General features: G+C 41.2%; 2 protein-coding genes across 3 annotated transcripts in view; one reads left to right on the forward strand and one right to left on the reverse strand.

The window, feature by feature from the left end:
* COL4A4 (collagen type IV alpha 4 chain) overlaps positions 1-3,578 on the reverse strand; it is a 64,602-nt gene extending 61,024 nt beyond the window's left edge. Inside the window, exons 1-2 of the mRNA XM_038146041.1 lie at positions 3,506-3,578; positions 257-445 (exon numbers count right to left, since the gene is read on the reverse strand). Coding sequence (XP_038001969.1) covers positions 257-312 — 56 coding nt within the window. The 5' untranslated portion in view covers positions 313-445; positions 3,506-3,578. The remainder of the gene's footprint in view (positions 1-256; positions 446-3,505) is intronic.
* Positions 3,579-5,404: 1,826 nt separating this feature from the next.
* COL4A3 (collagen type IV alpha 3 chain) overlaps positions 5,405-14,701 on the forward strand; it is a 58,886-nt gene continuing 49,589 nt past the window's right edge. For both annotated transcript variants that reach the window (XM_038146039.1, XM_038146040.1), the window contains exon 1: positions 5,405-5,695. In XM_038146039.1, the coding sequence (XP_038001967.1) occupies positions 5,435-5,695 (261 nt within the window). In that variant the 5' untranslated portion in view covers positions 5,405-5,434. The remainder of the gene's footprint in view (positions 5,696-14,701) is intronic.

A 14,701-nucleotide genomic window follows, 5' to 3' on the forward strand; every position in this document is an offset into this window, starting at 1 on the left:
TATTATTAATGCTAATATTATTTTTACCAAGAACTAAGGTGTCTACTACTTATATGAAAAGATAAATTAGGTACAGCCATAGCATACAGACTGCAGTGTACTATTCTACAGGATACAGTGAAGCCTATTTCAAAATTGCTTCAACTTTGCCAATATCTAGGTATTATTACTGTTAATTTAATAGCTAAGAATATATCTCTGAATATATTCTGGTTGAAAAATCTGGTTTAAAAATGTAGTGATCTGTAAAACTCACCAGGCAGCTGTGATAAGCCACTTAATCCGTTCAAATGAATCCTTTGTTAATGCCATTCCTGCTGATTGAGGATTTGTATATGCAGCACTTCTTTTTTCTTTAAATGGCAGGTCTTCTCTTTCCTTCTGTTTGTGGATGGTCTATAAACACTGTTCCATACTGGTGTTGTTTTCCCCTCTGAACCTGTTTCTATTAAAATATACATCCAATGTACACATGAATGTACACATGAAACCAAAAATAAGTCTTAACCATTTGTATGTGTTACACTGCACAGCTTTGTGTTGGCACTACATTATATTCTTCCTATTCAGGCCACATTTTATTTTATCAGCAGTCCAATTATTTCAAGGGGACTGTGATGAAACTGCAGATTCACATAAAAAGGGGTACAAGATTTCAGCCTAGTAAAGATAGTCCTCATTCTGTGTTTAAAATAATGAACAAAGAGAAACTTGCATCGTTATTTCTTAAAAAGTTTTCACAGCCACCATTTCAGTTAAAGTCATTAAGACAAAAGATGCAATACCCCTGTATAGTTAAAAAACCTAATGAACTTTAAAAAAACCTCAAGAAAGTATTTGTTATGGTTTTAAGACCTGACTGAGCAGCAGCATCTTTTGCAAACTGGGCTGGACCAGTCTGTGCCAGCATCTGAGCAAAGGAAGACCACTCTGAATGCATACTAAAACATATGACTTTCAGCTACGAGTTCTACCCATGTGCATGGACGGATGACAATTATTGGACATCACCTAGAGTTTTTTAGCTTTATTTTTAGAACACTTTTTCTACAGTTTTTGCCAGGATTTATGAAGCTGGAAGCTCTGTGTGTGTGCAGGACTGACCAGTGGCCTCCACAGTCCCACACAGTCAAATTTTGCATTCATAAATTGCATACGTAATACATAATTTGCATACACAGTGCATCCCTGACCTATGACTTAGGTCCAACATTTTTATTTGCTGCTCCAACCTTTTTGGAAACTCGAGCTTCACAAATCCAGAGACAGGGCCAGGTCATGTGCAAACTCCCTTACGCCTCAAATAAAAAAGAAGCTGCAATCCTTTGTAATAAGGCATGTCTGGCAAATGAGTCACACTGAGGGTTATTTCAAACGGAGGGTTTAAAGGCCGGGCTTCTCCCAGGTTAGCACAGATTATCACAGGCTTCTGCATTTTAGCACTCTAGTGTTCCAAATATGGGAAATAACTTTGAGGAAACTGAACACTGACTAGAGTGAATTGACAGGGGTTTGCTTCCTTTGGAGAAGTTTCCTGAGTAGGCAAAGACACTCAGTTCCTGAGCAGGGAGTAAGGATGTGAGGTGCAGCAAACTGGCTGCTCTCTGATAGCTATTCAGGCAGCAGCCATGTGTTTGTTAAACACATGAGGGTACAGTTCCTGAAACATTACTGTTTTCTTTCTATTATTTGATAGTGTGGCATCTTTCTAACCAAATTAATCTATAAATAATATTGACTCCTGTGTGTATGCACAGTATATCCAAATCCCACACTACTAAGGGGATACTTTGGAAGCTGCCATGCCCTGACTGATGAATAAATAGCCTAAAGGCAGCCAGTCCAAGCTGCAAGATCACTCTTTACATGTATTGTACAGTACTCCATTCATCTGTCAAATTCTTACAGTCTTGCTGTGCCCCAGTTCCCCATCTGTAAGAAAAGAAAAAAATAACAACATCCCTAATAAAAAAAATAATGTTCCAACAGCATTCCTACCTCACTGACTTTTTTACATTAGTAATATAAACAATATAAGCAAAATTGTAGGCAATCAAATATTGCAGGGACTGATTGCCTTAAATGGAAAATCCAAGTCATAAAGTGTTGAGATTTTGCAGAAATGTGTTCCTTTTGCCCACTATCCATCTCATTATTTAATTATCCAAACAGCTTCTGAAAATTAAGAAGAAAATAAAAAAGAAAATTATATTTGGTACATTTGCTTTGTATTAGCAGCGAAACTTTTATTTTCAAATTAAAATCCATTTTGATCCAACCCATTGACACAGTTTGAAGTAATACTTAATGCATGAGTGGAAGACTTGCAACCCTCTGCTTGTTATTTTGTCATGGCTATCTAAACCCCATCATTTTCCGAACAAGTTGAATTGTTCAGTAGCTAATACAATAACAGAAAGAATACAAGGTTTTGTTTAGATTGATGTGTCAAATTGATCTCATTTTTTTGTGTTTTTGAAGCAATCACAACAGTTACCTCAATAAAATATCCCCAGGATAGCACACTCACTGCCACAAAAGGATTAGGTTTCACATGAGATCACCAAACCTCACCTCAGAAAACAGAAGGGGGAAAGCTGGCAGTACAACATAATCTAGATATTTACTCTCTAGACAGGAATCAAGAAGCAAGACAATTTCATTCTCAGCAACTCTGCTAAAGAACAGGGGACATGAGCCATAGTTTGAGGCAGACACACAGCTGCAGTTATTGAGGTAAAAAGAATTAGAGCAGTCCTACACTGTATTTTCATTACATCCAAAGGAAGCAACATCCTGTGCAACAATACCACACAAGTTACAAAGTCAAGGATTCAGAAGGTGTGAAATAAAAAATGGGGTTATGTGCTCAGTTATAATGTGGTTCTTTTATGCATATAATTAGGACAGCCATTTGAAGTCTGTGAACATATATGCTGTTCTCCATAGGACTTCTGCCTCATTCCTGATGGACATATTCGGTACTCTCTCCATCCTTTCCAATAAGTCCTGTTTTTTTCATTTACAGTGTTCTATAAGACTTTGCACTTGATACTAAATTCATACAACACTAATGTTTCCCACAAAAAATATTCCTGAAAATAGTATTATCCTTTCTTTACCATAGAGAACCAAGGAAACAAAACCAAAGTTAAAGTAATTAAATATCTGTTACTGTAAAAAAGACAAACTTTAATTAGATGCAGCTTTCAATTGCTTTCTAGAATTAAGGTTGATATCCTGTCTTCATGTACTGGTGCTTTTGTTGGATTTTTGTAAAGTAGCTCTACAGGCACCTGCAGGTATATATTTTGGCACAACTGATGCTAAGCTGGACAGCTGTTTAGACATACAAGATTGTCTGAGTTTGTAGCTCTCAGATAATATCATGGATTACAGCAGTAACATCCATCAGCAGCACGGTGTGCATCAAGGTTCCACAGGCTTTCTGTGGATGGACATGGCAATGGTAAGCATGGGGGAGAACATCAGTGGCTGATCTTACCTTTGTAGCAGCTCAGTGCTCCTTTGGAGTCATGGTTCTGTCCTAGAAACTCACATAAAGGCATGTATGCTTCTATGTGACAATCTCAGATTGCAACTTTACTTGCTGTTTCTTAACTATAAACACACAAAACTCCCATTCAGCTGAGCCACTTAGCAGCCAGCTGCTCAAGGTCAGTGAAGGAGGTGGTTCTGCAAGTGAACAGGATTCTTTTAAATATTTTGTCTTATTGATACATCTCCCTTGTTAGCACTTTCACATTTTTGCTTTGAGCTTGCTGACTTAGTTTTTTTTTTTATTTATTTTTAAAACACAGGGTTTTCATAATTTGAAAATTGACTCAGTACCTCTTTATTATAGCAGTGTTTCATTCACTCAGTATTCTGCATGAGTTCCTTCATTGCCCCTAACAGTGGCCTGTCTGCTTTCATCTGTTTCTTCCAATAACTCATTGGCCTAGCATTCAACAGCTCTTATGAGTAGTCTTCTTTACAGTGAGAGCCATGTTGGGGCATTTTGCATTGAAATTGTCATCATTTCAGAGGACTGATCACTCTCTTCCACTGTAGTTTCACTTGCTCTGACCTCATGGTCTCATAGACAGCTTATGCACCTTTTGTTTTCACTTTTGTATGAATAAGTGTCTACTACCTTCTCTCTAACACCAGTACTTCTCATGTTAAATTCCAGCAGTAGATACTGTTTCTTCTACATGGTCACCATCAGTCTGGCCTGAAACCAGAGGAATTCTTTCCTTTACTCTCCATACCTTGCCGTCTATACCAGTGTGCTCTCACAGATATTGGATATTTTAGAGTCAAGTTGTTTTACCATATTCCTATGCACAAGATCTTTGGTACTGAAGATAATGCTCACCTCCTCCTGGAGCATGTTCTTACTGGCACTACCAAACTCTTTGGAAAAGTAGCTTCTGCTAACCAGCTTCCACAGCAGTTTTCATAAGGGGGTTGAGTATGGTCTACTGAGCAGAGATTCAGCTTTACTCTTGTGCCTGTCAGAGAAGCTGTTTTACAAAGCTCTGTGGCTAGCTTTCTGCTCACAAAAGCCTTTAGCTTTGTATTTCATTAATACTCCTAAATTCATAGACATCTATTATATAGTTGCTTTTGCTGTATCACTTTTAATGCGAATAAAACCTGTAACATGGGATTTCCTGTATAGCATCCATGAACACTACAGACAAGGCTGCCGTGGCTGGCATTGCCAGCATGCTTTCTAAGTTTGCACCTTCTCAAAACAGCACTCTATTTGGTGAAAGGTTACCTTGAGCATGCAGCACTTCTGTCAATAACATAAATGTGACAAACAGTACACATTGCCGACACTTTACAAATCACAATTCCATTCACAAAAGCTTTTTATCATATTACGTGGAAACCCTGTGGAGAAATATTTCTCTCTGTTTTCCATTTATGCGATGGGACAGCATTTTGTCCCCTCTGGGAGTTTCCTCTGTCTCATAAAGAAAACACTCGAGGGAGCGGAAAGCGTTGCTGAAGGAGCTCCGCTCCGTGCCCGGGAGCGCCCCGGCAGCGGCGGGATGGCGCTGGGGGCCCCGGCTGCTGCCGCCGCCTTTCCCGGCACCGCCTCGCTCTCGCCCGCTTTCACCGTGCCCTCCTGCCGCCGGGACCCAGAGCCGGCCCCGCTCGGTGGGAGCGCAGCCCGTGCCTTCGCCGCGGGCCCCGCGGTTCGGGGGGCTCCGCCACCTGCGCCCTCACGGCGGCGCGGGCGGGGGACGGAGCCGGCCGGCAACCCGGGACACGTCCCGCCGTCCCGGGACGGGGCTGCCCCTCAGCGCGCTGCCCAGCCCTGTCCCGAGCAGAGCCAGGTGCCCCCGCCCGGGGCTGCCCGTCCGCGGCACTCACCTCAGCTCCCAGGCGGGAAAGCCCCCGACACCTCGCTCACTCGATGCCCACTGAGGACGGACAGACGCGCGGGGAGATGAGTGGGTGGAGAAGAGGGGCGGGGCCGCGACCCGGGAGCCCCGAGGCGGGTGCGGAGGAACCCTCAGGCCAAAACCGGAGGGAGGGCGGGAGGGGCCAGAGTCGAAGCGCCCCGGGACGCCGCGCAGGCAGCGCCGAGGGGGGGATGGCCGGCGGGGGCTGCCCCGGCCGCCTGGCGCCGGTGCTGCTGCTCGCCCTGCTCTGGCCGGGCCGCGCCGCGGCGGAGGTGAGTGAGCGGGACGGGGCGGTGGCGAGTGAGCGGGACGGGGCGGTGGCGCCGGGTCCCGCGGAGGCTGCGGCGGGCCCTGGGACACAGCGGGCTCGGCCCCGTTCTCCCCGCTGCCACCGCGCTGCGTCGGCTGCGGGTGGGGAAGGAAAGGTGAACGCGTGTGTTTCAAATGATGTGCCTCATATGCACGCCCGGGCAGGGCGAGGCGAGGCGAGGCGAGGTGAGGCGAGGTGCATCTCGCCCAGCTGCGGGACACCGCTACCTGGACACCTCTGCCGGGCGGGGATGAGGACGGGAGAGAAGGCCCTGCACGGTGCACCGCGTCCCCGCTGGCCTCAGGAGCTTCCCGCCCTTCCAGCTGGGGGGACGGCACGGGGTGGGATGGGGGCTCCGTCCCGTCACCGGCCCGGGAAGCGGCTGCGGAGGCCCGGCCTGCGGGCACGGGGGATGCGGGCGGCCGTGACGGAGCCGTGAGGGAGCGGATGGCCCCGAGGAAAACACCTCCGGATCGGCACTTACTGTCTGGACCGCCTGTGCCACCTTCATGACAAAATAATTTAACAGATTTGTCTTTCACTCTTAATGACAAGTGTCCATCACCGTTTGGTCAGTAAATTCTCCCAGATCATATTGTAGTCTTTTCTGTATCTTTCTCCAGTGTCTGGTTATAACATTTAGATTGCACATTCCCAGCTGGGAGAAGAGTAGGCAGCTCTGAGGGTACACGGGTCGGTGTAGCTCTCAATGCTTCTGGCAATAACCAAACAGAAAACTGCCGGTTTCGGTGAATTTCTAGTAGACATCAAACACAAGAAACTGACAGTTTAAAAATTTCTGATAAACCTAAAACACACAAAACTGACAGTTTTAGTAAATTTCAAGTTCTTTCTCCTGTAATAGTCAACAGTCTTAATTTTTCCTTGTATGAGTAGGTATGAGTAAAGCTCTAGCACCGTACATGAAAATCTTTACTGCCTCTCGAAATATTTTGAAGTTCACCTTTAGAAGGAAGAAATGTGATCTTTGTACTTTGCTGTTGCTAAAGCAGAGCCACATTCTGCTACAATTATCTGAAGCAATCTAATTAGTAATAATGTTTCTTCTGAACTCATGCAGCTCTTTCACTTACCCACTCTGGATAGAGTGTCTGGAAACAGCATAAGCGCCTCACCCAATATGTTGGGTTTTTTCATGGCACTCTAAATCCACTGGCAGTCAAGTTCAGTCATTTAACAAAGATCTAATTGTTTTATTTGTAGTGGAATTAAAATACCTCTTAGTTCTTATGTAGAGCAGAGGTACCAGATCTATTTGCAAAGTATGTGTTTTCTGCAGAGTTGTTTCAGGCTCCATCCAGATCTGGATGTGGAAGATGTGGAAGATTAACAGCTCAAGACCTGTCTCTCTCTTCTGCCCAGTTTGCTGGTTTTTGTTCCGTTCTCCTCTTCCTCTGCTGATACCTGCCATCCATCTCCCTTGTTGCCCTGAAGAGGTGGATATCATCATGTGGGCTTCTGAATGGCTTTTAGCAAGCACAGGCTGTGTTCCAGGAATGCCCCAACCCCCCGTCCCACAACACACACACACACACGCTTTTTGTCAGCCTCTCTTTTGGCAGTTTTGTCTAAACTCCTAATTAAATATTAGTGGCTACTGTAATTGAAATGAGGCAATTGATGAATTGCATCTTGGCTAAACTGTTCATTGCAAAGAAATAGATAGTTAGTATAGTTCACGTTCTAAAATCATACTACACTTTCATATGAAAATAAATTGATGTTTGACCAGCAAGCAGTACTTCTGCTGTTTGCATCAATTTAAAAATGTTTCAACATAGAAAATTTTAGGTGTAGTTTATTCCTGAAGACAGGAAAACAAATTAGTCATTTGTGCCTGCTGCTGTTTATACAGCAAATTTTATTCCTTACAGCTCTTCACAGAGTCCAGACTTCTCTGTCCTTAGGAGGCTGAACATTCTGGCACCTGCTAGGGAGTATTATTGTCTGCATTCTTGGCCACTGGCATGCTCTAATCATATCTTCTGAAAACTCAGCAGAAGTAGCATCTTCCCATGTTAAAGGCTTTTCAGCTTCTTTGATGAGCTTCTCTCTTCTTCCTTGACTTCAAATAGTGGTGTTATAAATCTACAGATTTTTCTGCTGTTCATTTAAATATTTTAGAATCATCATCATCAATATGTTTTCACAGAGTAAAAAATTCTTCCTATTCTTTGTCTTTTTTTATTCGGAAAAAAATGGATTTGCTTTTTCATTGCTCAATATGTCTAACAGCACCTGGAACTGATAGTGTCTTGGTGCAAATGTACAATTCAATTAATTCCCTTAAGTGTGTCCTGTCTTTTGATACCATTTATGTATTTCTCTGATATCTTCAAATTAAATACTAATCTGAACTTCATTGTTTCAAATACATGTTGTTTCAATTTTTCCTAACAGGAAATATACCTTGGTCAAGTACATTAGTACTCAATGGATATTGTGGCACTGATCATTTTTATGATGCCATCATGTTTGTATTTGTTCAGAACAGGATAGAGAGAGTTTCTTCTTCAGCAAGATTACTTGCTTGTAAGTTAGCTGCACCTCATCTTACTACCACTTTTTAATTTGTATTGCAAATACTGTTTCAATGTTTGTTAGCTCACAGGATTAAATTAGGTGCACCTTGATATGTTTTTGCCTCCATCACGGCATTTCACCATCATGCGCTGGTGGCAAAGAAGAGGACATAACAACCTTGGTGACAGTAAGACTTGGGAAGATCTGTTTTGCATCCTCTTTCTCACTCATGTTGTCTGTGACTAATGCAAGTGTTCATATTTCACAACTAATTTCATTTCTTACAACTGTTAGAATTTGCATGCAGGTACTTAAAATGAATCTTCTTTGCTTCCTAATAGCAGGGTTTTTTGTTGTTATTTTTTTTTTCCTAATTATATGTAACTTATATTGCTGTCACAAGTGCCTGGCTCTGGAAGGGAAAAATGGTGTTCTAGTTCAGCCCATGGCCATCTCCAAGGCTGGTAGTAATGGCATGCAGGCTTTTTCTGACCAGGAATCAAAGTGTTGGAGGCACCAAGTGTCCGGGTGAGAATGTCCCTTGTCTGACAGCCTTTGGAAGCACCCAGGTTCTTTGTTGCACAAGCAGCTGAGAAGGGAAATGTGCACCTGAATATACAAGAGAGTTCACAGAGCATGTTAGAAAAACAAGTCCTTTGTGAAGCGTCCTCTTTGATTTGGTTAATGTGATCCCAGCTCCAAAGTCAAGGAGGGTGTTACTCTGAGAATTGGGTCCAACTTCTGCTAGACTCTCCTACTCCTGATTGTCTCTACTTTTTTTGTAATTCAGCCATCACCTCCACAGAGAAACAGCCCAATGTCACAGCACTGCAGAGCATGGCTTTTTCTACTGGGCCGAGAGAGGCAGCATAAATTAGCAGAGTTACCCCAATGTTTGTGCATCAAAATTGATGGATTTCTGCTCATTTGCAGCACATTGCTCTGATGGCTAAGAAATGTGAAGTGTGCCTATGTGTGTGCTGCATCTTACAACTGAAAGATGAACCTGCGTAGAGGACCTAAGTAAACACCTGTAAAAATGGAACTGTTGACACTTGATGTCTTTTCTAGAAAACCAATAAGACAAATACACACTTAAGCAAAAGTCTATAATTCAAGTTATTTTTCAAGAATAATGCCATTAAAATTCTTAGAGTAGGTAGGTTCTTTCTTCACTGCTTTGCATTTCATAGAGATAGAACCATTTTATTTATGATCTGTGCTAGCAGTCTCTTCTGCAATACCTAGAGCTGACTTGATATAACAGATCTTTGAAACAAAATACTTTGCTATTAAGTGCAACAAGTATGGGATGTCCGGTCATCTGTTTTACTGTCACATTCTCACCTTACTGCCTAACAAAGTAATACTAGAAGTATGTTGGCATGGATTACAGGAGCCTAGGAGGAAGGTGAAATGCAAAAAAGACTTTTTCCTTAACTGTTTGCAGCCCCAGTCTCTCACGGTCACACTGAAGAAGTTTCATTTTGTCACACCTAATATATTTTTAGTTCCATTTTCATTATTTGTCTTACCCATTTTGTGAGAGGGTACAAGTCTCACAGGTTTACTGGTTTTCCATTTTGCCTGGCTTAGTGAAGACCTTTTAACTTGGGCTTTGTGCTGCATTATTCACAGGCTATTGTGGAGGAAGCTGCAGGAAGTGACCTTTAATTTTTTTAATCTGTGAAATCACAGAGCCTTTCAAATAAGGAAAAACCAAAGCATGTGCAATAAGCCTTCTTTGAACAAGCTACTGTTGTTTTCATTGCTGCTTGCACCACTAAACAGAAGATACACACCAGGAATTTTATGAATATAAAAATATACAGGCCTGAGGAGATGAAAATTTTAGTGAATATCATTCCCACACTCAACAGCTGGGAAGAAATACAAAATGTGTGAGTTAATGCTAACCATAGTGTGGTAGGTGAGCAAAAATTCACTAGTTAAATGGTGTGTATTTGTTATTAGATTGCTCTTTTAAGGTGATTATTAGGAAGGAAGAACACGGATGAATAAGCTGATTAAACACCCTTGAGTTTGCTACACAAAACAAAATTGTGTGGCTTGAATTGCTTAGTCTTTTTTTCCTTGGGGAAAAGAAAATATTTATTTCTGTTGTCCCCATGTCCTCTTCAAGGTCAGGAGAAGAAATCAACCCCAGAGATGGAGTTTATGGCTCCATCTTTATAGATTTCACACATCTGAATGTATCAGGAACAGTTTGGTTCCATTTCTGATAGTCCTTATCACAGCGACTTCAACCCTAGTGAGATGATTTGTAGAGTAAGGCATTGGTCATTCTAAACATAAATGTAAATCTATTCTGTGGTTTAGGAGAAGGAAAAACATCATTCTCTTTGTCTAAAGACAGAGAGATTCTGTATCTTCTCTTTATAGACCAAAAGTCATTTACACACACACACCGTCCCCAAAATAGGATATTTGAGAGCCTCCACATACAGCTTTTCAAAACTGCACACGACATACCAGCTCTACTTCTATAGATACTGAGTAATTTATGCAATGTCTACAAAATAGGCCTTAGTGGCCATTGCTACAGAGCTCACAAATCATTTGAGTTTGTGAAAAGTCAGTGTGTTTGGTTTGTTCTGCATTAAAACATTTTATCTGTTTTATCCTAAGGCAATGATGAAGACATGGGCAAAGTGAAGATTGCTAAGCCCCACTGTTCTCACATTTCCTCACTGATAATGAGCTGGAGAGAAGGGAGAAGCCCAATAGAATTAATTGTGCTATATCTGCTTGAAGAAGAGTATGGTTGGCACCATGGGAGTTGCATGTGGAACACACTCCCAATGACACAGTGGTGTGTTTTCCTGTATGAACAGCTATGTTACTGTGATTTCTTTTGCACAAACAGGCTTATTCACAGAAAAAAAACCCAAACCATAGGCTGTACAGTAAGTATATCAACAGGAAAAGAAGCAAGAGATACTAGAAGAGATACTAGAAATTCTCTGAAAATTTTGTTTTCATCTGACTTATACTGTGTAATCCAAGGTTTATGTTACTGCTTTTTTATTGTGGTAAGTGTGGATACTTATGAGAGATTTGTCTAACACTACAAAACTCTTGTTATGCAAAGTTCTTAACCAGCAGGGTTTTGCCATAAAATATAAGAGATTTTTTTCAAAGTGCTTTTAATTTCTGAAGTGAAAAAGGGACTTATACACATGTTCCCCTTGGCATAATAGAAAGTTATTTAAATGTGTGCATACAGAAGCTTCTTCCATTTCTCTCTACATCTCATTTAGCTTAGTTGGTTTGAAATTCCATTATAAATATATCTTTATATTACATGAATGAGCAAATCACTCCTAAAAGAGCTCATACCAGTTTAAAATTAAGGATTTAAAGGAAGGAGATTCTTACCAAGTTCAGATAAAAATGTGTGTTAACATCGTGTGACCACAACTCATGTATCTGTAAATTAAACACAAAGTCCTGCTTCTGTGAAGTGTTATGTTTTCCTATGACCACAAATGTTTAGGACTTCTCTCCTGCACCTACACTGAAAGCAGCACATAACCAGTAATACAAGGCCTGTGTCACCAACAGGGCATTTTGATTCAATAGCTATTCCCTGAGCAAGGTTCCCATTACAGGTGCTTATTGGAGCTTATTCAACAGCTGCACTCCCTGCATAACAGCATAACAGTTGTCTCTTGCTGTGTCTTTTAGATCCAGGCTCTCTGCGTTGGGTGCTATCAGTTAAGTTACAGGTGTATTTCTTTATAATGGAAAGTCTAAATGAAATAATTTTCATCCTGGGCTAGGTATTCAACTGGTAAGCAAAATGCTGTGAATTGTGATAGCATACACGGCTGTTAGCAGGAGTCTTCTAAGGTAGGAATGTCTGGCTGCCTTCCAGTTCACAAGTGACTAAACAATGTTTCAGGGTTTGGGAACTGACATATTTTCCTTCATCTCATCATCTCTTATTTCTGCTCTATGTTGTCTATACTTATTGAAGGCTTAATAATTTGGTTTTGTTGTACTGGTCCAGCAATCACTAAAAAAACACAAAGTTCTTCGTGGTCTTTGATAATTTTAATGAATTCATGTCTGATGCTTAGAATGCATGAAAAACTTTTAGTATACAGATTCTAATTGTGAGACTGGTATTTTGTTTTGATAGCAATGTTTTGGAGTGAGGGAACCTCATTCTCCAGGACCTTGCACGCTCCATGGTGATTTGCAATTGTGCAACATGAGGAATATGCTGCCAGGGTCACGTATCCACCTTGCCTAGCTAGAATTCCTGACTGTGCTCATCTAGATAAGTGTCTTAATACAGGTGCATCAGAAGAAAAAGATTTTCTTTATACAGCTTTTCTCACAGTGGGAACCTTTCTCTGTAAAGCTCTGCCCTCAGATGCTCTTGGGCAGGTTAGGATAAATTTTCAAAACTGTAACTGTATCCAAGCTAGAAACTCTAGCTACCACCATCATGTTCTTCAGAAAGTGCAACATTTAACATATGTGCAGCACACCTACCCCAACACAAATCTGCAGTGTAGATAAATGGTAGGGCAAAACTTTCTACTTCTTGTAATCACAGTGTATTACTCCCATCCTTATTTATAGAAAGCAGGTAGTAGAGAATGAGTGAGATGGGCCTTTTGAAGTTTTAAGCACTATATTAACATCAACTATTGGAGCTGGGTTATTCTATGCACTCAGTTGTGATTTATAGACACAGCTGGGATGTGTAAAGTGATTGCTCTGCACTGAGACAGCCCAGGAAGAATTCAAAAATCTCCATGTGTCAGCAGCCCTTGAAAATTCATAATCAAGACTTAAAGGAGCTGGCTCACTGATACATAATTTTTAATAAGTATTGGCATTTAAGAGAAATTACAGAAAATTTGAAATTAGCTGATAAGTTACTTCCACTTAGGACCACTGTGATGACATACATATTTTCAGGCTGCTCAGGATATCATTAATGAGCAGAAAGATAGAAAAGAATAAAAAAGTGGCATCACAGAAAAATAGATACTATCCAGTAAGTCTTGTTCCACATAGTGATAGAGTTCTAATTTAGTGATTCTTTAAGTTAGGAGATAAAGACCTACTGGCAGAATAGGTGAGATGCTAATAAGTATCAAGTTTAAATGAAAAATTAGTTATGCATTTTTAAAAATAAGTCCTGATCAGCAGTTAGAACAACCAGTGAAGGAAAGCAACAGCTTCATCACCCACTTCAGAGACACCTGGGCTATTTTTACTGTCCACAGCAATTAATGGATATCACCTGCACTGATTTTAATTCATTTTAAAATACCTCATGTTGCACAGTCATCTTTCATTTATGTTAACCAGGATTTACTTCAGGCATCAGTGGAGTTCACCCATGAAATTAAAGACCAGTCAGGCCAAAAGTGCAAACTTAAGCCCCACTTCAGCCACTTAACTATATTCCTACACATTACAATTAATTTTCTCAGCTTTCATCTCAATATCTTTATTACTCATCCTGTGTGGTCTTGATCTGAAATATACTTAAAGAACATGGTGCTTGTTTCCTGCAGCAACACATTTTGCTGCCTCTCTGTCCTGGATGCAGTATTTTTAATACAAATATGTATTTTGAAATTGTAGGTGAGCTACTCTGATCTTCTCTTGATCTGGAAAAACAAAGAAATACTCTGACAGTTCTTTAATTCAAAAATTAGATCAGTGGAGAAATACAGGATCATCCTCACTTTGGCTCTGTTCCTCTGTACTACGCCTTCCTGCCTTTAAACCATTTCTGGTAGGACTGTGACCCCACCAGTGTGAGTGACAGCACTCAGAGCCTGTGCTAGTGACAGAACAGGAAGGCTGGCATTGCTTGCTCTTCTTAGATTAAGACTTTGTCACATCCTTTAGCATATTCGTGTTTGATAACATCTCTAAATGCGGTCTCTGACATTCTGCATGTAACCAGTGCTACTGGCAAAGTGCTGAGAACTGTGTAAGATTCTCTCCAAATTAAGTTGCCACCACTGCAGTGGCTGGAGTAGCAGTGCCATGCTCCACCTACATTAACCTTTGTATGGGTATACTTTATTTCTTCTTTCTGTGGCATTTCTTAGAGGAATTATGTGAAGGAGAGGACTGGAATACTTTCTAAGCAGTTGGTAAGTTACTCTCTGAATCAGGAGCAGGAAGAGGTCAGAGCCCCATAGAGTCCAACCCCATAGTGTAGGAAGGGCAATTCAGTGTTACAGACAAGGCTGCACCCACAAAACATTAACCAGTACAGGAAATGTGCCTCAACAGGTACTACTAGAATTATGTATCTGTTTAATATAATACTACAACTATCTCTAAAAACACTTCGGAGAAGAGCTCCTCTGTAAATTACTCCAAGTGCTGTGGGGTTTTAATTTTGGTTCATTGGTGAATTGAC

This window comes from Motacilla alba, chromosome 9 (assembly GCF_015832195.1).
Source record: "Motacilla alba alba isolate MOTALB_02 chromosome 9, Motacilla_alba_V1.0_pri, whole genome shotgun sequence".
Classification (NCBI taxonomy): Eukaryota; Metazoa; Chordata; class Aves; order Passeriformes; family Motacillidae; genus Motacilla; species Motacilla alba.